This window comes from Melopsittacus undulatus, chromosome Z, assembly GCF_012275295.1.
Source record: "Melopsittacus undulatus isolate bMelUnd1 chromosome Z, bMelUnd1.mat.Z, whole genome shotgun sequence".
Taxonomy (NCBI): Eukaryota; Metazoa; Chordata; class Aves; order Psittaciformes; family Psittaculidae; genus Melopsittacus; species Melopsittacus undulatus.
In genome coordinates this window covers 28,763,926-28,789,991 of record NC_047557.1, presented here as the reverse complement: position 1 = coordinate 28,789,991, position 26,066 = coordinate 28,763,926, and the positions used below count along the sequence as shown (strand labels likewise).

At 41.9% G+C, this 26,066-nt stretch overlaps 1 protein-coding gene across 2 annotated transcripts; it reads right to left on the bottom strand.

Annotated features, from left to right (window-relative positions):
• Window positions 1-925: 925 nt before the first annotated feature.
• On the bottom strand, window positions 926-16,117 carry VLDLR (very low density lipoprotein receptor). Of its 2 annotated transcripts, XM_005155112.2 has the most exons (19): window positions 15,883-16,117; window positions 11,662-11,781; window positions 10,565-10,687; window positions 9,587-9,709; window positions 7,801-8,172; window positions 7,571-7,693; window positions 7,363-7,485; window positions 6,766-6,885; window positions 6,563-6,688; window positions 5,985-6,156; window positions 5,413-5,637; window positions 5,137-5,255; window positions 4,635-4,774; window positions 4,376-4,517; window positions 3,932-4,078; window positions 2,942-3,031; window positions 2,479-2,556; window positions 2,198-2,367; window positions 926-1,566 (listed from the first exon to the last, which is right to left on the bottom strand). In XM_005155112.2, the coding sequence occupies exons 1-19, from the start codon at window positions 16,115-16,117 to the stop codon at window positions 1,531-1,533; spliced, it is 2,784 nt and encodes a 927-aa protein (XP_005155169.2). In that variant the 3' UTR covers window positions 926-1,530. The 2 variants fall into 2 exon arrangements, with proteins under 2 accessions (XP_005155169.2, XP_030910127.1); XM_031054267.1 differs by lacking the exon at window positions 2,942-3,031 and having other exon boundaries at window positions 15,883-16,050.
• Window positions 16,118-26,066: the final 9,949 nt, after the last annotated feature.

Here is a 26,066-nt window from a genome sequence, read left to right as displayed (position 1 = left end):
ACTGCAAAGTATTTACACCATAAAAATCAAAAGCTTTCTCTTTTTTTTACTCCAAACTTGATCACACAGCAAAATACCTGAAGACATCAGAACCTGTAAGTTAATTCAATCCTAATGAATGAACTATGCTTGTGTAGAGGATAAGAAACATACTTGATGCTACTAAAATTAACATTCAAGTAGTATAGTACTAAGTAGTTACCATGAAGATTAACATCACCTTCCTGGATCCAGAAGAGTTGTACAATTTATTTTTCACTCTTACAGACACCCAAGAGAAAGACTCCAGGCACAGTATTCCTAGAGCCATTACAATGAATTAAGTTCCCCCAGGGAAGGGGACATTAGCCCATTCATGCTTATTGCAGGGGACTTCTGTCATTACACAGGTAGCAATAGTGGTTTTTCAGCCAAGAAAACCCAGGAGCAGGCTGCCAAGTCACAGCTCTGCTCTTCCTTTGTATAGGTGTAGCAGCTACTAAGATCTAACTTACACTGGCACTATAATGAGAAATAGCTACTAACAGCTTGATATCACCATGAGCTTGTGCACAACATCCTTTCCAAGGACCCTATACTTACATGGCAGACAATGCTTTGGCCTGTCTCCATGTAGCATCTGTCAATGGTACTTCTTAAGAGCTTGCAATAGTGCTTGAGTATTTTTAGCCACAGTCCTTACTTAGGAGGTCCAGCTGTACTCCTGTGAAAGGAGACCCACTGATCCAGTACCCTGCAGAGTATTAGTCTCACAAATGTATTACCTGGCAGGTCAGTACTGTCTGAACAGTCTGGAGTACTGCTGAAATGAATTACAAGACACTTCATGTGCTGGCTGGAAGTAGTGGTGTAGCACACTAAAGCTTCCAACTCAAGAGATACTCTATTTAACTTCATGTGCTAATGTAATAACGGAGACCAATACTTTAACTGCTTTCTTTTTTTATTTTTTTCCCCTTCTCCACATGTAAAATTATGGTGGTTTCTTAAAGAGCATTAATACTTGTATCTCTCTAAGAGGTAAGAGACAAGATTGTTCCAAACATACATACAAAATTACTTATGTTTACAAATTTTTGGCAATCATAATAACCCGTTTTTTCCTATTGCCATTGCCCAAATTATTGGAAAACACAGTGTACAATAATTTACATTTGAAATACTTCAAAGTGCTTGATAGTGATTTTCCAAGAATAGTATTTACAAGTGGCCTATACACATATGTACAGGTGTTACAAGTTGTGGCTGGAATATGGCTTTCTATGGAAAGTGCTCTATATTTGGTCAGTGGTGTTACTGACTGACCAATCCAAGGGTTACTGATTAAACAGTAACCACCAAAAGCTGAATTGTTGTGGACAGGTATTTACAGAGTTCGTGGTCAAGCTGTATAAAAGTTATTTACATAAGTGTTCCATAAAGTATCTTCTTTCTTCCAAGAATGGAGGAAGTCTTTCAGCCACAAACCTGGTTACTATCCCCAAAGAGTGTAAAACACAAGTAAACCAGAAGTAATTGCTGATCCAGTGCTCATGCCATGTCATCATCTGTGCTTACAACAGATATCTGTATAAAATAAGTACAAGTTAGCTACTAATAACAGATACAAAATAATGCATATCACTACTACACTGCAGTTTGAAATGGGCCAGTTCTGCAGGCTAGTGACCACATTCAGCACTAATTACTGCATCTCAGGTATAAGACAGTAGTTGCCTACTGCAACTTTAAACCTGATTAAAAGGACAAGTTCAGATCATAGAATGGTTTGGGTTGGAAAGAATCTTAAAGATCTTCCAATAAAAGCCCCTGCCATGGGCAACGGCATCTTCCACTAGAGCAAGTTGCTCGAAGTGCCATCCAACCTGGCCTTGAACACTTCCAGAGATTGGGCAGCTATAGCTTCTCTGGACAACCTGTGCCAGTGCCTCACCCACTGCATCACAGTAAAGATTTTTTTCCATGTATCCAATCTACCCTCTTTCAGTTTAAAGCCATTACCTCTTGTCCTATCACTACATGATCTTTCAAAAAGTTCCTCTCCAGCTTTCTTGCTGGAACCCTACTAGTTCTCCACTGCAGCAAGCAGCCTTCAAGAGCAGAGACTTCTAAACTCAAGTCAGGTATCATTTTGCAGTCTTTTTGTCTAGTCTGAGGATTAACCTGGAGCCTCAGATATGTCAATAGGTCTACTTACTGCAGGGTAGGTGTGTCCTACTGAAGCGCTGTGTCTTCCAACATCAATTGTAAGGTCCTCTTCTGTAGTTTTCAGGTAGACAGGATTATCAAAATTCATGCTTTTCATGTTCTTGTGCTGCCAGTGACGCCACATAAAGTAAGCAGCCACTGCAGCCATTACCAGCAATACTTTAGAGAGAGAAACAGATAGCAAATATGGAGTACAGTCAAATCAAGGTCCTGACAGAATGGCTTGTCCCACCACAATGAGTCCCAAAAGCTAGTGAATTCTGTACTCACCAACAGGAAGAACAGTCCAAACTGCTGATGTTCCTCCAGCTGCATTTACTTCAGATGTTGTACTACTGATGTTGAAACCTGCATGAGAATTTGAAGTAGTAAGCTTGATTATTGACAGGCTGACAGCCTGTCAAATGCAAGCAATCCCCAAGCCCAGAAGCTGCTATATTTTAGCTTCTCAGTAACACTGCAAAAAACAGCCTAGCAGGCTTCATCCTGTATTAGTAGGAAGCTGTATTTCTTGCCTTTTCTGAGCACTCCTGGAATTACATGGAACCTATAGGTTCCACGTTGTCATAAGTGAACTAGCTCTGTTACAGCTCCAGCTGCTGTACTTGTACTACACACACCTGGCCTGTGTTCTCTATTTGCATGCAAAGGAGAAAGCTTGAAGTAGGCTAGTGGGTCAGTTTTCATTTATTTTCTCTAAATGTTTAGCAGTCTGAGTTATTGGGACCAGTACCTCCAGGAACTAGTCCAACAGTTGGAGATTTTTCTGTTGTGCTGGTATCTTTAGCATCAGTGTAAGCCACAGTTGTTCCAGTACCTGAAACTAATTATAGATCAAGAACCCAGTTAATCCTGAAGTCCTGCAATGGCTTAGCTATGAGAGCCATGGTAGTGAATGTTTAGCAAATGCAGAGTGATCATGCAGCTTATTAGCTTTATTGGAAACACTGACATTAGTTTTTTCATTAGCACACGCTCAGCTGAAGGTTTCTGATCAAAATTAATTCCAAGAACAAGGCTAGACAGTTAATCAAGCATGAATGTAGGTATTTAGAGTCATGACAACAGTAAACCACCCCATCTCTTACTTCAGGTTTTCCAAGTGGCATTTTAATTCTACAAGTTTATTGGTTAGGTAGTCTTCAATTTCTATAGCAACCCTTTAGAGCAGCCAACAATGAACAGCATCCTTACATTCAGTGCCCCAACTGTGGCAGTCAGAATCAACATGCAATATTAGTACTTTGGAGTTTCTAGATCCACTCCACTGGACAAACAAGCCTGCCATATAGTCAGTGCTGAGGGTAGCAGCAGCAGCATGTTTGGACCACAAAAGGAGGTCCCTGGCTAGCAAGATTCAACTATCAGCTTTTCAACACTGTTTATACACTGTAGAACCATATTAGTTTATACCTCTTGTTTTATAAAAAAAGGGCTTAGTATGCTTTGTGCATGTGCTTGCTGTCTCCAGAAAGGCAAGGAGGTATAAGTCTTGTTGCAAATGATGATGATACAGAAGCCAAGCATGAACTTTGAACAGCACCTGCAGACTCTGAGGGCCAGTTTAATGCATGCTAGAAGACCACCCCTCCAAGATTAATTATATCAGATTAACCCAAGCAAAGCTGTCACAGCCTATGCTACCATATTTGCCTCCAGCAGCTTCAGTACCCTTACTTCTTCCCCATCTATCCTGGGAAATACTTCAGTCGTGTTACCATACCTCCACATCTCAGACCATCCTCCTGCAAGAAGTATCCAACAGGACATGCACAAGTGTACTTTGGAGAGTGTTCATTTATCTGAGGAGCAGGCAGGCACAGGTAGCTACAGCCTCCATTAGCCATGTTCTCTTCACACCAGTTCTTGCCTGTTGGTACAAAAGTTGACAAGAGTCAGCCTTTGTATTTGAGATGTATACCATAACTGTTTGCTCAATAGCTCTAGTAGAGTTACTTGTCTCAGCAGGTTACAGATTTGTACCTGCTCTGCCTAAGAAAGAGGCATTACAATTAGACCTTCTCTCAGCACCAGTGGGGCTGCTTATTTTAAGAAGCTCCGTGCACTCTAAGTGAAGTAGACAACTATACAGGGAAGGAATACCTTTTGCCATCACCCAATCAGGGCAGGGCTGTGTATACTTAATTATAAACCCCATTAGTGTTACCTGAAGGCTGAACAAGTTCATGATACACAATGATGTCCTGTGCGTCATTGAGGTTGTTCACTAGGGTAACCAGTTCAGTTCCAGTAAATTTGTTAGCACCATAGACTGCCTCATTCTCTCCATCAATCCAGTACACACGGTCCTAGAAGATAAAGTCATTGCATCCCATTACCTCCATGTTGCTATCAGCAGCATAAATGGTAGTCATGTACTAGCAAGAAGAGGATCTCTGACAATTACTGCAGGAAATCATTCTTACCTCAAATATTGTTAGAGCAAGAGGATGAGGAAGGAACATATGAGACTTTAGCACAATTCTACGGTCCTGACCATTCAAGTCCACACTTGACAGTGTATGCAGTTTAGAATCAAGCCAGTATAAGCGGCTTTTTACAAGGTCTAGGAGGCAAAAAACAAACATATTTACTATCTACATGGAGAACATCTCCAAAGTCTCCTGCAAAAGTTGCAATACCCACAGATTCAAGAGCAGTTGCAGTATTCCCCTAGTTTCTTACCATATTGCTGTAGTGCTGCCTACATGGTCTGTGCCTTAACTATGATATAGAGCAGTGCAAGAAAAGTAACCATTTCAGTATCTGAGAAGTGCTATCCATGCCTGTTGCAGTTTCTCCAGGCATGCAGGAGCTTCTCATTCTCAGAAGCTGAAAATAGTTCTCTGAAGGATGACCTTGGCTTTTGTAATGAACAAATTGCTAAAGCTCCAAAATATCTCTGGCACACAGACAAGTTCAACATACCTAGAGCAATTCCATTAGGCCATTGGATTTCTGTTGTCACAAGCTGCTGTCTGTCAAATCCATTCATTCCTGCTTTTTCAATTTTTGCTGGCTCACCCCAGTCTGACCAGTACATAAAGCTGTGAAGCAGAATTTATGTTGTATGATGCACTATAGTACTGTGTAGTATAACTCTTAATTATGACCAATAACTAACAAAGGCTACCTAAGTCAGTTATCAGGACATGGAGTAGCTGGTAGGTCCATTTTCTTAAGAGAACCAGGACAAATACTCACCCAGAGAGAGGATCTACAGCAATAGAAGCTGGCTCTCTCAGCTCAGAAAGAAACAAAACCTTTCTTTTTGTGCCATCTAGGCTAGCCACTGAGATGGTCTTTGATGCTGAGTCAGACCAGTAGATGTTCTTATAAACCCAGTCAACAGCAATTCCTGCGGGGCTGTGTATGTTGTCCAGGATCCTGACGTGTGTTCCAACTTTATCACGGGTATCCATAGAAGCCCTGGAAGACAAGAATTACTTGTTTTCAACCCCTTCCTCCACGCATGGTATGCCTCAGCAAATACTGCAGGCAGTATATAGAACATATATAGTATATATATATATGTATATACACATACAGAAGATGATTTGTGACAGTCCACGGTGTCTTTTGCAGAACTGTAGAAGCACTTACTAAAATGCAACAAGCATACACATTGCCAGTTGTGGGAGCCTGCATGTACTGTACTTTGTCTTTAGGACATCAGGAAATAGTTCTCATCACCAAAGCCTAGAGAAGTATCTCTTTGGAAAAATGTGGGATGGTTTAGGGGAGCATATTAGAGTTCAGAAGCTGAGTTCATTTACCTGAAGATTGCTTTTTGGCCAAAGTCAGCCCAGTAAAGCTTTTGCTCAGCAATATCAGCATCTAGGGCTATGGTGTTTCTTAGCTGCTCTACTAGCTGAATGTATTCTTTCCTCTCAAGGCCAATCTTCCTGATATCTCGGCGGTTGGTGAAAATTAGACATGGTTCCTTCCCTGTAAAAACAGTGTGTTATCTGCATTTCTAGATATTCAGTCACATACTGTTCTTTTATGAAAAGTTTAAAGAGTCATATTTAGGATTTACCATTTCACACTTGCTAATGGGTGATGACAGAAGTCTTGGCTATACCATACCTCATCCTTTCTACCCTCAACAACCGTAATCTTTTCTCCCTTCTTAATAGGTAGTGGTCCTCTGCGCAGGGAGCAGAAACAAGCAGTTTACATCAGGTTGCTTTAAGTATTGTATCACACCATCATTAAGGTACTAGGAGTGTTCAGATCTGTGTAAGTTATACTGATAACAGCACAACTAGTGTCAAAACCACAATAGCACAAGCAGTACCTATCTTACTACCTCATTTTAAAGTGGGGATATAGGTCTTATGCTAATACTCACCCACTGCCTTGCACACCCCCGTAGCAAGATCCATCTGATAGCCTCGACTACATTCACATTTGTAACCCCCTTTCAGGTTGATACAGATTTGACTACAGATACCAGGGTTCTGGCATTCATCAATATCTGTAAAGACAAGCATTTAATTTATTCTCATCTCCATTACTAATAGTATGATCCATGTTAATCTAATTGATACTTGCCTCCACAGGTTCTCTTGTCTATCAGCTCAAACCCAGCAGGACAGTCACATTCATAGCCAATAACAAGATCTCTGCAGATATGAGAGCATCCACCATTGTTCACAAGACATTCATTTATGTCTACAAGAGAAGAATTGGCACTTGTGAGACAGCACACATATTTAGGCTCAAAGTCTTAGTCATGGAGTACTTTACCAGATACCCACTCATTTTCTAGCACTGCCTGCCACATATGATGGATGTGGCATATCTGAATATCTGGATATCTGAAGTCACATGTAAGAGACCCTCCTCAAATTCATATGTGCTCAGCTACCAGCACGCTACGTGTGTTACAAGTTGGCAGCAGGAGACAAAGACTGAGGCTCCTGGAAGTTTCAGAGTTCCTAATGCCTTCAAATGCCTTCTGGCCATACAGAAATAATTTCAATAGGCAGTTTAGCAGTTTGTTACTAGCCTATAGACTAGGTTGCTGTTGGTTGCATGTTTGACACCAAGGAAGTGTAGATGGGCATTCCAAACTCACATCTGACAGCTCAGAAGCTGTATCCAAGTAGGTCTAGAGATAAGCATTACATAATGAATTCATTCACTTACTGCACTCCTGGAGAGGCTCATCACTCCAGTCCTTGCAGTCTCTCTGCTGGTTACAGACTTTATTCACATCTATGCATTCTCCACTTCTGCACTTGAATTTGCCAGGTCCAGAGCACTGAATAACTAAGATTATTAAGATTGTGAAGGCAACTACCAGCTTCAAGAGATATTCTGCAAAGATTTTATTCCTTCTTAGTCCCACACTTACCATTACTACAACTTGCTTCATCAGTGCCATCCAGACAGTCTCTCACACCATTGCACTGCCTGCTCCCATGGATGCAGTTACCATCTTCACATCTGAACTGGTCTGGTCTGCAAGTCCGAGAAGCTGAAGGACACAGTCATTACATACTTAAACTCCTGAGGCTTGCAGAAGGAAAGAAAGCAAAACAGGAGCTAAGCAACACCCCCTACAGAAAGGCCAAGTTAACTTACGGCAGTTGATTTCATCACTTCCATCCTTGCAGTCAGGATCTCCATCACAGCGCCACTTCTTGTGGATACATTCACCTGAGCTGCATTGCACCTCACTGTCAGAACACTTCACAGGAGGTGCAGGCTGGCGGCCACATTGCTCTAGAGATTCATCTGAGTGGTCAGAACAGTCAGCATCATCATCACACACCCAGCTGATGGGGATGCAAGTGGAGCTTTTGCACTGGAACTCATGAACTCCACAGGTGGGAGGTGCACACTCCAGCTCATCAGTGCCATCGTTGCAGTCATCTTGACCATTGCAGACAAAGCTCTTGGAAATACATCGCCCACTGCTGCATGTGAACTCTGCTGGACTACAAGTCACATTGCCTGCAATAACAGAAATAAGAGACTAGCAGATTATCACAGGAAGGCAGACATTTGTAAGTGTTTTGCTTTGCAGGTTCTTTATCAGCTGTTACCACACAGAAGTTCAGCATTCTGTGTAAGGCTCTAAGAGAGCCTAACCAACTAGCCATAGGACACTTGGGCCCCACACAAACTGTCCTCGTTGCCTTTGGATGAGTGAAAGGCATCATTTTTGAGCTACTGAGTGAAAATAACTCCCTTCTGAAACAGCTAGGCTGTTCTGCTTCAGACTGTGAGCCCTTCAGAAAATAGGCTCAAACCCTGTGAAACAGAGACAGAAGATAAGAGAACTGCTAACTCTAGGCTAAGACTAAACTAGCTAGATGGTCAGCATGTACTGTAGTTTGAAATTGAAGTGTTTAGTGCTGGTCCCCAGGACAGCAGTGGCCCTTTTGCCTGGACCATTGGGGATAACAAATTAAGATCTTGAACCAATTTATCCAGTGGTTTAAGCACACCCACACAACTTAACACTAGTAGAAATTATGCTAGTTTAATGGCAGTGGGGCTAGCAGTTCAGTATGCCTAGACTGATAATTTTAATAGCTCCATTAGAAATGCTGTCTATAGATTTGGCAGATTAATGTATGTGCTTGCTAAGTAAGGCAGCAACTCCAGTCACGTAGCAAAAATCTGAATATCTACGTTTTTCTAGCATATCCAGGTAAGGTGGTTCTGATGGAAGCCAGCCCTGTGCCTTTGGTTGCAGTGGATTTGTCTCAGGACACTTCAGACAACTCATATGTATGCAAGTTCATTAAAACAAGTGGGGAATGCAGCACTCCAACACTGGCAGTGTCAGCAAGTTCATTAAAGCAAGTGGGGAATGCAGCACTCCAACACTGGCAGTGTCAGCTTCATTTGAATACCAGCCTGAAGCTGTCCCCTAAAAACCTGAAACCCAGCTTCCCTAGTTTGCACTTTCACACAAGTGCACAGAATACTCCAGGATAGGGCTGTAAAGTAGATCTACTGTGCCCTTGGCTACAAGTCTTTGCTACACTCTTAGGAGACCATCTGTTAATGTAAGCAGCAACTAGAGTTACCTGTTGAGAAATTCTGCATAGAAAAAGTTCTGATAGTTTGGCTGACATATGATTTAGCCTATTCCTATGAAAAACAAACAAAACCAAAACAGCTAGAAACCAAAGATAGATGTTGAACAGCTTATACTGCTGTAGTTCTCAATTTCACAGGATAGAGGAGTGTTAGAAAAGTCCATTTTGCTATACAGGCTGGAATACAAAGCCAATGTAGGTTTTAGGAAATATTGATACCATGAGAAATTTATCTTCCCAGGTATACTGCCCAGCTAGCTTCTTTCTAGACAAGTCAATTTCAAATAGAGTTATGCAGCCACTGTTTCTTCCCTTACCACAATTCTCTTCATCTTCACCACTGTCACAGTCTTTTTCACCATCACATTTCCAGGACACTGGGATACACTGGGTTGACTGAGGACCACAGCTGATTTCATTTACCCGGCATGTTCTCATATCTATCAAAAAAAATTTAAGTTCAATTTAAGAGCTACTGATCTTGGGTTTCCGCAGTTGTCCTGAAAGGCTTCAGCCCTGGACAAAGTTGCAGTTAATTAGATACCAACATCTGCCTAAGTTGATGGCTCCACCATGGGAGAGATTATGTCAGTTTGTAGCGTTCAGTAAAAGAGATTCTTCCAGTTCCTAATAGATTGGTATTTTAAGGGTATCTTTGTAATGATTGTTTTCTGACTGCACACCAGTTACACTATAGAAACTTGAGCTATGATACATAGTAGTAGACAGGAGTAACACCAAAATGCAGTAAGACTTGGGCCTGAAGTATTCTTCAGCAAGGATACTACTGATACAGAGAAGTGAAGCTTAACAGATCTATATTCATTGACTAGTTACCACACTTCAGACTGGGATTGCTAACTACAAGACTACACAGTCACGCCTCTGCACTTCTGCTTCCCACACTCCCAAGATGTGGTCAGTCACTCAGTTACTACACAGCTCTGGTTAATTTACAGAGTAGTTGTCTTGGAGGACAGTGATCACTTGGTAAACATGGCACAGTAATGGTCAGGCCTGCGTGTTGTGCTTGCTGCTTCTGACTGTAAGTAAAATCTTGCACTTGCTATCTGTTACCAGGTACAAGTGCAGAGTCCCCACTCAGTTCTGTATCTTTTTAAGTAGTAAAAAGCCTTGTAAAGACCTCAAAAGAGCCAAGCCAAGCTATCACTTGGAAAGGTATTCTTGAGTACAAGTTCATTCTTTCTTTAGGAAAGGAGCCAGGCTGCAAGCAGATGAAGTCAAAATGCTATTTCCTGCAGGCTTGCCTGCATCCACAAGCCAGGTTCACTTACGGCACAGTTCAGCACTCTCATCAGACCCATCCTCACAGTCCGGATCCCCATCACATTGCCATCTGTTAGGCACACACTGTCCACTGGCGCACACAAAATCAGTTTCAGCACACGTCTTCTTCACTGCAAGAGAGAAGACAGCCAACTATTTTAAGACCAGAGCTTAGTTTGTTTGTTGCAGATAGGGGTAAGCTGCCTTGCCCTAGGAAAGTGATGCAATATGCTTAGTTCTCAGATGCCTGGTGTTGCCCTCCACCTGTCTAGTGACAGCACTGTTTAACACCTCCTAGAGAGTCATGCTGTTCACAGAGAAATATTTCTCTTCCCATAAGGCACTGAAGAACTACTATTGTTAAGGGGGATACTATGCTGCTAGCTGCTGCCTTAAACACACTGGACTGAATGCAAGGTCTATTGATACTGATATTCAAACCCTGAGTTTATTATCATGGCATTTGATTGTCATTACAGAAGCCTGGTACTATGTAACCCTAAAGTAACAGTTTAGGTCTGCTTGAGGAGACCAGCAGTTCAAACACACCAGTGTTGCATATGGAGTCTGTTTTGCCTCACCTCTAAGTACTTCTAGTCATCTATCTTGGCCTCTATGTCTGCTTAGAGAGAGAGCTGGCTGCCAAAGCTAGGTTTCGTGTTTATAGGAGACTCAGCAGAATCAGTTTCACAAATAAATCCAGGCATTTAACTATGGAATAGCCAAGAGCTATGATCAGCGCATTTAACCATGGAACAGCCAAGAGCTATGGGCTAATGGCAAATATTTTCTAATATGTCTTCAAGGAAGAACTGAGAACAGGCTTGCATCCTGTTCTTGACCATCTTTGGAAATGAACTTCTGGTCATGAGGTTTTGTCTTAGTCACCAATTTCAGGAGACTTTCATAACACTCAGGAAAATTCAACTGCCTCATATGGATACAAGGCATCAAGATAGTCCCCCACTTCTGCTAGGGAATCTGGCCTCTACTCCGCATTCTGACTGCAAGAAATGCTGGACAGGATAAGCATCTCTTCAGCTATTTGCTGTAGCCCTCACTAACTAGCAAGTACTACTACAGAGGTATTATTTTGATTACTTACCACAGGCACTTTCATCACTGCCATCTAAACAGTCTTCATCACCATCACATTTCCAGAGTAAAGGAATACAGCGTCCATTACTACATGGAAATTGGGATTCCTCACATTTTGCTCTTGCACCTTCAATGAAAAAAAGAAAGGTAAGACCCAACCCTGTTTAGAAATACTTTCTTACTTTCCCCCACTGCTGACTGGGAAGCCACCCAGCTTAATAAGCTTCAGAATATCAACATGAAACCAGATCAGAGTTCCAGATCTTTGTAGTCACCTTAATCAGTCATGAAAGTAAAGCCAGTAGCTTTCCTTCACAGTGCAAGTGAAGAGCTTAAGCACTGTGTCCACCTGCCAAACAACAGTAAAGAAGTCTCACTGTTCTTCTTACTGAGTTTGCCTTTTCAAGGCAGGGTTAAGGGAGGTTGCAAGGGAAAGAGATATGTGTACACTACTTATGCTGTCTAGTGCTTAGCACTGCATTCTCAGAACTTTTCAAGTTGTAACCAAACTGGGTTTAAACTTCACTAATGTCAAACTAGATTAGCATTTTGGTACTCTGCTGTTATTGCATTACAGCAGAATCCCCAAAATGTCTGTAAATATAGCTTAGATATTTGCTCTGTAGTTAAATAAGTTTTCATGATTCAAGTTACTCCTCAAACAAGGGCACCCACAGACATTCCTTTGTATACACAAAAAGGGAATGCTAAGAGAGCCAGATAATTTACAGCTTCCTTCTGTAATCAAATCTGTTGATTCATAACTGGTAACAGTTTTTATTTCTTAGTACGCTTGAGTAAGGTACTGCTTTCTGCATGATGCTTAGAGTGCATTTTCCAGGCTACCTTCAGCTCTAAAACTCTATGACCCCATCCCTCAAAGTAGCCTACTTCATATTGAAGCTCTGTTATAACTGTCACTAACAACAGTCTGCTTCTCCATCAGCTAAGCCAGAGCTGTTCCATGTAATGCATTCAAGCAAGTCTGTAAGCACATGCACGAGTACTGGCTGCACATGTGTACAGCATGATGCAAGACTCCTGCTCCTCCTTGGTTTATTGCATCATTTAGTGGAGGTGCTTTGTCTTGACATTCCAGGGCTTACAAAGGGCATCAATTTTTCAGAACATTACTTGTTATTTTATATCTTTTGTGTATGGCAGACAAAATACAAGAGAGCTACCAAGTGGCAGGCAGCATTCAACCATTTCACATTACACAGACCAGCCATTGGGCACTGGGCAATTGCAAACTGTGGACAGACTATAAACAAGGACAACATGGACAATTTTACCTGCTGAGTATCTCATGTAAACTCATGCTAGAAATAAAGGATTTGAAACAGCACCTTACTGAGCTCTGATAATGTTTTAGCAGTCTTACTGGTTGAGTAAGTTCTAACTCGTCAGAGTAAAGCCATAATAACTTGTTTCACGGGAACAGTGTTCAAAGAGTGCCAAAAAACCTGAACATGAGCTCTTATATGCTGCATTTCCATCCTTCATTTCCTTCTCAGGATGGAAGTCACACCTGCATGCACCTTCTAATAGCATGTTTTGTAAAGCTACTATTATTTAGTGAAGAGCTGTCAAACAAGAAGGTTGTCTTACTCTAAAAGGCACACCCCAGACAGCTTAGAGAGGGTGCAGAAGCCACAGCTATCATCTTGCTCTAAACCTAACATAACCTCACACCACCTTTCTGTTCAGTAACCTCTAACAGAAGAAGCCTTCTGCTTGCAAGATCTGATCACACATTATTCCAGTTATTACTCTACTACCACCTAAAATATACAACAACTGACTCCTACTAGTTTTGAGACATTCCCAGTCCAGGCTTTCAGAATGAGAACAGTCAACCTTTCCCAAAATAGCATACTAGAGATACTAGACTAAGCCTGCCACCCAGAAGATCCCAAAATAACTCCACAGTCCTTAGTTACACTATTTCAAACTAGAATAACCCGAAAAGGTTTGCTAAGACTGCTTAGTACTTTGTGACTTCCAAGCATAACACCACTTTGACCAAATGCTACAGGGCAGCTAAGCTACACATGTTGCTAAATGAAACAGTAATTCAGCTTGGAGTAACAGCTTTAACTTCAAAATTACAAGCTTAGAACAATCCATTCCAAAAAGGTTACATTGCTTTTGCAGCTGGTACCAAGCAAAAATGTCAGAGCAACCATTTTTGTAAGCTCACAAACTACAGGAACTGACAGCACATAACACTCACACAGGTGCACAAACTAAAAGTCAGCATCAGTTGCTACTCCTGAAGATGCCTGTCAAACTCTAAGGGCCGCTTGGAGTGAGCTCCATTTGAGGATTAGCTCCAGCCAGTGACTGTGGTGCCATGTCTTACACCAAGCACAGTCCTGCAAAACCAGGTAACCGCTTAGTCATGACACTACAAGCCCAATCTGCTGCTGTTTGTGGCAACAGAGCTCAACTGTGGCTTCAGTCACCAGACACTTAATGGTTTTTAGATCAGCATCAATTAGCCACTAATTCAAGGCTTCTCTTCACTTGCTACACATACACAAGAAGCACCTTCACACCTTTCTCCTTCTTGGGATAAGGCTTAGGCAAAAGATTTAGAGAACCAGTAACTTCACAGCCTCTGATTGCTAACACACATTTTTTACTGTTCCCCAGGTAGGTACTTGCTAGAAGTAGGCTCATAAGCAGCAATGTGCATAGGGTGAAGGAACAGAGTTGCAATGACTACCCAAGTTAAACTAGCTTTCTCCATACCTCTCCTCTCACTGTCTTGGCCCCTTAAGCAAATTGTCAGATTACTTGTCTGGGCAGTCGCAAACATGTGACACTTGTGTGCTGTCATCTGACACCAAGTCCCAGAAAAACTTGCAACAGCGATTGGGAAACCTTGAGAGGAACTAGCTTAGACTCCCCCAGACCCTGGGAGAGTCACTGCAACTACAAGCAGGAGAGCGTTGGTGGGGCAACTAACTCAAATAGGGGAAGAATCTCTGTCTTGGTGGCCTAAAGCTGCCCTCCGCTGTGTATCTCTTGCTACAATTCCGTACTACAGTGCACAAGCGGTTTCAGTGATTGCCAGCTTGGTCCTTCATACTGTAGCTGTTTAATCATGTCTGTTGTAGAGCGAATATAGCAGCAATCTACAGGACTGGGAACTGAGGAGTGACTAGGCAGATATTTCCTCTCCTCCTTGTCTGAGGAATTGGACACAACAGTGCCCTGGCTGGGCTCTACCTGACAGACCCTGTGTCAGACTCCTGTGCACAATTAGGACTACAAGGTCCAACCACCTTTAAGCATACTTCACCAACATAGTAAAGATCTGATACCAAGGCCTACTTTAGTGCATTAGTCAGGAGACTAAAAGTCTTACAACAGACACATTAATTGCCCACCTCCCACCTCAAGAGTAGTCTGGACCTCAGTTCCTGAAGGATGAAAGAAGTCAGTCAACTATTGCTTCCACTCAAGAGAAACGTATTTTTAATTAACTATTCAATTGGCTTAATGTGCCATTAGGGTAGCTGCTCTTGCACTAGGAGGCAACCCTGAAGCTCGCCACGAGCAGCGCTGCTAGCGCCCAGCGAGAGAGCCCGGCACGCAAGGGACCCAACGCTGACAAGACCCAACCTTGCCACCAGGTGGAGATCCCCTGCGGTGGTTACCGTTGGCCCCGAACCAGAGCCATGCCAATGCTGCTATATGCCACAAAGCCAAAGTTGCACAGTAGTTTGACAGCACCTTTAACGCTTCAGGCTTTTCAAGGGCGCCGCTTCCTCCCTCCATGACAAAGCCCCAACCCTCCACTCCCCGCCCCGCAGTGAGCCGCAGGCACGCAGACCCTCCCGTCAGCACCAGGCATCACGAAGGAAATCAAACCCTCCCGCGGCACCCGGCTGGCTCCCAGGAGAGGTGTTCACCGGGGCTCGGGCCCACCCTCATCGGCCCCATGCGCCGCCAGACCCGACAAGAGGGGTGTGGGGCAAACACAGGCAGCAAAGACCCCCGAAGGCCTCTCCGTCCAGACCACATCCCCCCCCCCCCCACCCCCCCCCGGACAGCGGGCGAGCGGCCAGAGAGACAGAGGAAAAAGGATTATACATAAATAAAGGAAAGGGCGGTGGGAGAAGAGGAGAAGACATTGCTTCTGTGGGTGTCGGCAGCAGCAGCCTCAGCGGTGGGCCCCCAGCACCAACACCACCACCCCCCCCGGCCCCGCACTCACCGTCGGCGGTGGCGCGCAGGCAGCTGAGGGCAAGCAGCAGGTACAGCGACCAGCAGCACGAGACCGGCCGCCGTCTCGCGCAGCGACCGGGGCTGCCTGCTCCCTCGCTCAGGTCGCCGTGCTGCCGGTCTAACCGCATCGCCGCGCCGGGACGGAGAAAGGGCGGAGAGGCGGGGAGGGCGGGCGGGCAAGCGCCGCGGTCGGAGAGGCGAGGAGAGGAGGGAGCTGGAAACATGTACGGCGGGAGGGTGTCCCCGCGGCGCTCTTATACCAACTGCCCAGCCGCCCTACGCGGCTGCTGGTGACTCACGGCGCCGCGCCGGGCCCCGGTTGGCTCGCCAGCGCAGCCCGCCCCCGCTTCTTCCTGCACGGCACCTGCGGCCGCCGCGGCGCGTCCGCACACCGGCTTGGCACGGTTCGGCTCGGCGCGGTGAGTGGCGCTGAGGCGGTGCGGTGAGGGGAGATGCGGGGCGGTGGGGGCGGTGCGGTGCCGTGCGGTGCCGTGTTCCCGGCTCCCAGCCTTTCTTCCGCGGGGCGGAGGGCGGTGCGACCCCGCTGACAGCCCTGGCACCCGGCGCGGTGGTGTACGGCAGCCCCAGCGGGAGGGAACTTTGGCGGCGGCGCAGGGGGTGCGGGGTGGGGGGTGCAGCCGCTTTGTTTCGCCTGCTTCCTCAAAACGTGTCCGTCCGCGCCCCGCCGCGGGGAGGAGGCGTTGCGGACCCCTGTGCTGGGCGGCACAGCAAGACGTGCCGACATCCGCGTTGCGGGATGGTTTTGTCCAAAGAAGCGTTTTTTCCATTTGGTGCCTCCCCGCCCGCCGCCCCACGCTCAGATGCCGGCGTGCCCGTGGGGCTTTTCTTCCCTCCGTATCAGAACTTCACTTAAAATGAAGTAGGCGCAGCTCTTCAGGAAGAAATTCACGACTTCTGTATTCTCCGATCAGCGATGGTAGCTAATTAGTAATTGTACAAAATGATACGCTGAAGCTGTGTAATTGCAAGCTTAACCTTTTATTCTAAGGAAGAGAATTGGTAGTTTTGTTCCACTTTTGTAGCATTTTGAACATCCAATTATGCCTTGTTGAAATAAAGAAAGAAAAAAAGGGCTGATCAAATGCAAATTTGGTTTTGTTCGTAGCACGTTTAGCATTTACAATTAAGGTTTAGTGATCTGCTTTTTTTTCTTTTTTTTTTTATTTGTTTTCATAGACTTGCTATTTTATGGTAATTGTATGTGCTGTGCTGTTAGTATCATAAAAGAGATGTAAACCCTAGCAAGCTGCTCCATCCAAAAATGTTGAAAAAGCTCGTTGCTGTTTCTTTTTATTGGAAATGAAGCCTTGAATTACTAGCCTAATATTTTGTTTTCAGTAATTCCTGCAATGAAGCAAGTATGTTTGAGACTGTGTTTCCTAAATGCTATAACATGTTTCTTTATGCATTATTTGCAGATTGAAGCTGTTTTTTGAATCACATCCAGCTGTGTCATGACTCCACAGAAGACAAGTCATACCACTGCATGAATAACTTTGGAGTGGATTATCTCTTGCAGTTCACATATTGAATGAATGTTCAGGTCATTCAAATGGACAATTGAATGAAATGAAAAAGTATCAGAGTTGTTGAAATAGTAAAAATTTTATTTCAGGTAACTGAAATACATCTGGGAATGATATTTCTGGTATGGTACATCTACCTTAGGGCCTCGAGGCAGCAGGAAAAAGACTGCTTTCCCAGCCTGCCTAGTATGTGGCATTAGGTTCCTTCAAGCACATGCTGCTTCAAGCAAGAAAGATCTATTGTGTACAAAGGGCTTTACAGGTGTCCTCAGGAAGATGGCTTATTCTTGAAGATCTTCAGCACAACATGTTGCCTTCAGTCTGGTGCTCACTGTTGCATGGTCTGCTGTGCTTTGGGATGAACAGCATTTTCACAAATGTCCTGTTCTCATTACAGAAATATTTTATAAGCCATACACTGAGTGTAACAATATACAGGAAGGCTCCAGTCATGCAGAGATATAAGGCTGATCATAACTTAGTGTATGCTGGTAGTTGATGGTCTTCCTGTTTTGTCTGTGGAAGATACAGATTTACTGGAGGAAGGAGAAGCAGTCTTTTTCCCCCCCACATTATTGCTGCTCCATGAGCATATGCACCTGGCTTTGCGATGGGGAATAAACTTTCTATCTTGGATATACCTAGTTCTTTGAACACCTAAGGATTTGGATTCCAAAGCAGAACTTGCTGTAAAATAATTTTTGTCTTTTCAGCCAAGTTAAAAGGCATGAGTAAGTAAGTGCATGAGTCTGATCATCCACAGACTATTGGAATCTCCAGTAAAGGAACTCAGACAGAAAAGGAGCTCTGTTCAAGAAAAGTGCAAGTACCCTGCCAGCCTCTCAAGGAGGTCTGTGGGATCTAGGGGAGCTGAGCACCATCTGCACTCATGTTTTGTGTCCATACGGCAGCCACAGTCTTCCAAAGGCTTGTTTCCTGTGGGAATGGAAAGGTGTCTATGGGGATCTGCAGCTTGTGTAATAAATTGTAGCATCACTTTGTTCATAAATGCAAGGATACAAGGCAGAATAGATCTATGCAAGAGAACTGGAATAAAATTGTAGGTTTCTGTTGTCAACATGCATGCTTAGGGGAATAGCTGTCCTGCTATGCTAGTGATGAAGTAGGAGCAAAAGCACCTGGGATAAAGCTGCTGGGATAAAGCTTGGGAAAGTCTAAGGTTTAGGAACAGTGTTGAATTTTGTAGGGAATGTGAACTGACCTTTGTAAGTCCTTTTGTCATCAGTCTGGGAAATGCATTAACATTTGATTTGTTTCCATGTGTGACACTCTGTCTCCTTTGGCTTTTGACATGTTTGTTCTGAGTGGAACTTCTTCAGCTGTCAGGAAATCAGGAGGCTGCAGACAAAAGATGGATGAACAAGTGGCCAACCTCAGGGAGCACAGAGAGGGAATGTAAAGAGAAAGATGGCATTGCCATCTCAGTTAAACAAGTTCCTGCATTAAAGAAAATCTCGAAGGGTGCTCTGTTCCTCTACTGCTCTCAACCAGTGTCCATCTTCTGTTATTATTTGCATTAATGTTATTAAATGTGTACTTTATGACATGCAGAGTACAGGGCTAATGTTTCCAAAACCACTTAGGCATTATGCAGGAGTAATTTCTAACCAGGCTGTCTGAGGGAAGCAACAGAGAAAAACATTCCTAAACCATACTTACAACAGTGGCTTCTTGTATTGTACTGGGCACTTGGGTTCAGTAGAGTTTCACTGGATTTGAAGTTTTGTGGTAGATTTCTCATTTGTGATAAGAGGACATGCCATTTTTGTGGGGATATTCTATCAAACAACCTCTCTGTGAGCAAAGAAATGTAAAATGTCAAGTGGTATATATAGTAAACATTATGCATAATAGTTTTGTTACTGGTAATTGTTCTTGGAGAAGTCTTCAGGTCTCCTTCCTATTTTCTGACTCATAACTGATGAATATTCTTGAATGTCTATTGGTGTTCCCTCAAAAAAAGATGGAAAAAATTGCCAAAAAGCTAAGTGAACCAGTTAAGCATTGCCTTTGACTTAAATGACCAAAGTAATAAGAAATGGCATTATTATTACCTTTCCTTTGGGGAATTGTGGATATTTGGGCCCCTGAGACTTTCTAACATCAGTTCACCTGATTTGGACTTACGGGTTTGCATCGTGTGAGATTATTAATTTATGTTATTGGTTATAGAGTGTAAGGTCAACATACAAGAGACAATAAAGAATATAAAGGACTTTCTGAAGTACTCATAATATGGTTCAGTGTGATTTGTGTTTGTTTCTCTTTTCACCTGGAAGACCCTGTAGCCTCATTTCTAAATGAGTTTCTGAAGCACTGGGATTACTAATTCACCTTCAGGTCTTAAATTAATGGGACTTTTGCCTCCAGCAAATGTCCCTCTCTCTAGTGAGGGACATGAAGTGAGGATACACCTACAATGTACAACGTTATCTAATAAAGAAAAGGAAACCTTCATGGGTAGAAAAAGCAGCAGCTACATATCATGATATAACATCCTGACTTAGGATTACTTGCAAAAATATTTTTTTCAGTATGTGCTCCCAACAAAGACATTAGCTGCTCATAAAGTCATTGCATGCCTGAATTGGCAGTAATCAAAGGAGGTGTATTTGTGGCTGTATTTTGTAAGTACAGAGGCAGGATTTGTATTTCTGACTTCAGAGGAGTTGTACAGAGCATGAGAGAGACAGAATGCATCCTTTGGGATAATTTAAAATTGGTATGTGCATAAATCCTTCTGATCCATATGTTTTTATGGCTATGTCTGAGGGACAAATCTATCTTCTTTTTTTTGCAAAGCTTCTCTGCAAACTATATGAAGGTTTATACTGTTGCTAAAAGTGCTACTTGCTTATGAGTTTCGTGTTTTGTTTGCAGCATTAGGGGAAAACAGAGAAACAAACAAATTTGCTCTAATAAAGTCCCTTTCCTATGTTGTTCTCAGGATACCCAACAAACAGTAAATTAAGACTCACAGAAATATCCCCCTTACCCTTCCAAGCATCATTATCATCTCAGTTGTAAAAATGAGGCAGAGAGAACTGATACCTTGCTGGTGGTTTTAAACCTAATTTTTACTATATTTTTTTACTGTTAGTTGTACAAGAAACATGGCTAGTTCATCTCCAAAGGAGGGTAGAAAATACTTATTCTTCACAATGGAAAAATCACTGGATATAATTCTTCACCTGCCAGCACCAATTGGAATTTGTTCCTGGTTTCTGTGATGACAGGATTTCCTCTGTAGTACAAATTAGTAATTTTATTTTGTATAGTCACTTACTATAGTGTCTATAATGACATTATATAATCACTGTGTTTGTGAGGATCTAGCATGTGTGATACGATCATGAATGCATTTCAGTTAGTGTCGCAGTATTTGAAGACATCACAAGAGTTAAAAGCATGTTAGGATCAGAACACAGAAGTATTTGTTTTCAAAACCCAAATCCATGTTTCATTAGTGGTCTTGCACTGTGTATTCACTGCATAAATTTGCAAATTTCAGAGTTGTAAGTTATGCATTAGAGCCCAAATTTGCACTATGCTGGCATTTTTGTTTGTTTGTTTGTTTGTTTGTTTGTTTGTTTGTTTTTCCAAGTAATAGAACCATAGAACAGTTAGGGTTGGAAAGGACCTTAAGATCATCAAGTTCCAACGCCCCCGCAATGGGCAGGAATGCCTCACAGTAAACCATGTCACCCAAGGCTCTGTCCAGCCTGGCCTTGAGCATTGCCAGGGATGGAGCATTCACGACTTCCTTGGGAAACCCATTCCAGTGCCTCACCACCCTAACAGTAAAGAATTTCTTCCTTATATCCAATCTAAACTTTCCCTGTTTAAGTTTTAACCCATTACCCCTTGTCCTATCACTACAGTCCCTAAAGAATAATCCATCCCCAGCATCCCTGTAGGCCCCCTTCAGATACTGGAAGGCTGCTATGAGGTCTCCACTCAGCCTTCTCTTCTCCAGGCTGAACAGCCCCAACTCCCTCAGCCTATACATGATAAAACTTCAGTTGTGGTGGCAAAAGAGGTTTCATTTCTTTCTGTCAGATGTGGGACAGTATGTGGCTTCAAAATACAGCCTTGCCCATTTTGCAGCTGTGTGACTACCACTTTTTTATATTTATCTTTAGAAATGTGATACTCTTTAGAATATCATACCCTATGTGACATCAATTCTATATGCTTAGTAATAAACCAAATACAAATTGATCTTACTGATACTGCAGGATTTATTTTCAGTTTACATAGGCTGGCATATATTCTGATGAAGTTTTCTTGTGAGACTGGCATCTGTTATTAAAAACATCTATTCATGTTCCTGCAAAAGTACATGTCTGTAAAGTTTTCCAGTGGAAAAATATAAATTTGAAGTTTGTTTACCTTTTTTTTTTTTTATGTGCACTCATAACTAACAGTGTGTATGTTCACCTTTGTGGAAGTACACATGCATATTGGGAAATCTGAAATTTGTGTTCCAAAGCCTCTGTATATCAGGTGATGGAGGAGGATATTTGTTTTCTTCTTTGCAAAGGAGTGTGTGTGTGTGTGTGTGTGCACGTGTGTGTGTTAAAAATAAGAAATATGATTAATTAAGCAGGGATTATGGTGTTGTGCCTGCAGAGCACAGGTAAGAGGGTAGGAAACGAAAAAAATTGAAAGCCCAGAGTGGGCCATGTTTCTGCATGCTAGCAGAGAAATTTTTAATCAGATACTGAAATAATGAGGGTGTCACTGCAGATGTGTGAAAATAAATATTACTTTCCATTTAGATGGTGAATGGAATGATGATCTGAAACGTTTTGGGAATGTTCAGTTTTGGAGGATAATAGGGAAACAGAATACAGTATATTAGCTTGAATACAGTCATTTCTGAATATGTTTTTGATTTGCAAAAAAAGGTGAAAAACGTGGCAGAACAGTGTACCTCTGTAGAGGGATAAGTAACAGACAGCCATGCTGAGGGAGTTCTTCCTGTTCTTACCACAGAGGCTGTGGTGCTTGATGGTCAAAAAAAAAGAATGAACTAAGGACATGGTGATAGAACCACCCTCGGCTCATTGATTAGTTGGAGTAAAAGCAGGTTGTATTTTTTGTGCTCCATAGTTGCTGCAAAAATGATCTGTTGTCACACTCTGCATTGCCTAGACGTATTTAAAATGCAGATTTCATTTATCTTCCATAAGGGTGTTGTAAACTCTTGTCACTTTCATTAACTAGCCCTTCCTCTTCCCCATATGTTTGAGTTTCACAGTCTTTTTTTTTTTTTTTTGATACTGTCATTTGGGAGGAGGTAGAATATTTGACAGGCAAATGGTCAAGCTCTTCTCTAGTGCAGGTGGTGTTTAGCAAGAAGTGGTAGACATGTAGACTGAAGAAATGCAGTATAACAACACTTCCTTTAAATTTTAAATTACATTGAAATTGATCAGTACTGATGTCTGCATTTAGAAGCCATATAATATTGTTTTGCATGCTGAAACATTGTTAGATTTTGCTTGCAAGGAAATTGCTTCTGTGAAATTAAATGAATTGATGCCATGAAATATAGTTTCTGTATCTGTTTCAAGCATATAACATAAATATGTTTGTCTATAGCAATATACAGACTAACTTTCATTCTGCTGATTGAAAATCAGCTTTCTTAGGCTTGGGCTATCTTAGAACATACCTGGGTAGGATAGGTACAGATATGTTTTATTCTCATAAGGTAAATTATTTCCTTGAAACAAGTGTTTTCAAAACAAAAAGTGTCTTTTTACAATAATGAACAGAAGACTGGAAGGGAAGGCTCAATCTAGTCTAGTCTCATGTTGTAGAAAATTAAGTCAAAAGTAAACCATAGACTGATCATACATCATGTTGCAACCCTTTAGAGGGTTGTATGTGAAGAGTTTCTTGATTATTTTTTTCTTTCTCTTTAATGACATCTACTGTAAACCTTATCAAGAGTACCCTGATGTCTTGCTCCTGGGATACCTAGTTGTCTTCTAAATTCCACACAGGATGTATTTCTATTAATTTTGTTTCTGTTTCTTCTGAGACTGACTTTCAATTCCAGCAGCTGTGCCTGACATTATTCCTTTTTCTCTCTCAGAACCCTTTTTTACAAGCTAAGCTAGCCAAACTCTTTTGGGCACTTCACTCGTGACAGACCATCCCTCTGACCATGGTGCTTGGGATCATCAGCTCCTCTCCCAGTCTGAATCCAGCTTTCCTGGGCTTGACTCAACAGAAAAGTAAGTGGTACTCCAAGGTGCAAAGACGTTTCATACCAGCCTCCTATGCTGATATTAAACTGATACTAATAATTTCCTTGCTAGAAATACCTTGACTGTCACACTCTGTGCCCTTTTTCTAGCTACATTGGATGGTGCCATAGTCTCTGTTGTAAGTACCACCTACCCTAAGTATTTAACCTGAGGTGCAAGATTACCTGTGTAATCAAAGGGGAGAGATGGACATTTCTGCATAGCCATTCACAGACATTTAGGCAATTTCTATTATTTAGTTCAATGTCAGTTGTCTATTAAGTGTCCTGTTCAAATTCATGTCCTTAGTTTTGTTAATACCTTCCTAATTTCTGTGGCTAGATCGTTGCTGATGATATTATCTAAGATTGGTCCCATGGCTGTTCACAGATGGAGTTTTAGTAACCTCCTTTGTCTGAATACTTTCTTTTTGGCATTACTCTCATGTTTCCTTTAAGGTATCTGTTACTCATCTGACAACTTTTGTGCAAATTGCCACTGTTTACTTCTTATAGTAGTTTCCTGTGCTGGATTCAGATACTTCACTAAGTCCCATGTAGACTTAATCAGAATAGTTTGTGAAAAACTCACGTGGCTTATGGAAAGAGAGACTCAAGTTAGCTGGGCACAGTCTAATTCTAGTAAATCCAAATTGTGTTTTCTCCCATTTTCCAAGCATATTGAAGTTCATAGTGTCTTCTTGCCCATGTTTGTCCTAAAATTTTGTACATTACTGAAGTTGAACTATAGGTCTGACTGGCTGGGCAGTTTGAGAAACTTCTTTTCTGCTCAAATACAAGACAATGTTGATCTGTTCTACTTTAACATGTGTTCTACTGTTCTACTTTAACATGTGTTCTAGCATAAAGACTGTCTACTTCATTGCAACACCTTTGGGGTTTTGCTTCTATTTAATTTTGATAGTTCTTGCTCTGTATTCATTTTTCCTTTAACCTACCATGACTATATAGTCATATATATATGACTATACCATGACTGTATAGTCATTGTTTCTGTTGAAAAGTAAATCAAGGGTTAATTTAGTTACACAGTTATACTTAGGAGATCTTTAATCTTTGTGTCATATGCAATGCACTTTCTTTTTTCTTTATTAATATATTGAATGAACATTTTAAGGCATTCCAAACTCTTAAACTGTAGTTCTCTGATTTTATTTTTTTAATGACCTTTTGCATCAGAGAACTTAGTTCTGTGTATCATTTCATTTGATTTAAAGTGAGTTGGCCCATGATCATTCAGATCACGTGGAGAAATTAATGGACCGCAAACTTTAAAGTCAACTGCAGCAGTATGGGTTCATTGTCTAGTTGGTGAAGATATGCCCATCACTCATGTGTGGATGTAGCCAGAACCAACATCTATCAGTAGGATTTATTATGTGTGTGGGAAGTTCAAGTTTTTAATACAACACTATCTTTCTCCCTTGTAACACTGTAGAGCTGTGCCTGTCTGTCACTGTATTTGGTGGCCCACAGAGAAATTGGGATTGAGTGGACAATTCCATTTCTATCTTATTAGAGCCCTCCATTTCCAGACTGATTTTGATCTCTTTTTTCTTTAAGTCTATCACACCATTAATATGCAAAACTACTACAATGTTATAACCATTATTTTATTTTATCTGAATGGTTTAAAGTATAGACAAGTACCCTTTCAAAGCTGTGTTTTTGTCACGATTGCTATTCTATCATGTCTGTGTTATTCCTTGGAGATCCATTTTATCACAATCTCTGTAGTTAGCATTAATCATTTCAGTGCCCATAGAGCACAGCATCTCTTGATACAAGAAAATTAATCTTATTTGCATATAAGGAGTGATTCCTTAAGCTTTTCAACTGCAGCTACCTTGTCTGTTTTTTGTCAAGATTATTGTTGTGAAGATATTGAACAGCAGCTCAGGTGATTTACATTCAACTTATGGATTGGGTTTGTTTTCAAATGTTTGTATGGATCTTAGTTTTTCTGTGCCTCATTGTCTCTTTTTCTGTGTCAGATCCAGGGCATATACTTATTAGTGACTGGCAAGTGCTCAAGTAATTTAGTGGCAAATACTGTGAAAACAGAATCAAAGAATCATGGAATGATTTAGGTTGGAAAGGACCTTTAGATCATCTAGTACCAATACATTTTGAATTATGAATGCTATTAAATCCCCATAATACAAGAATTATTTTAAAATTAGAGAAAATACAAAGCCAGTAGTGGATGGTGAAAAAGTAAGACATACTGCAGAAAAAGACACTGAAAGAACTGTATTAAATGGAGGACTCAAGAGATTTACAGTTGCAGACTATAAATAATTACAGTGATAATAGTATAAACGA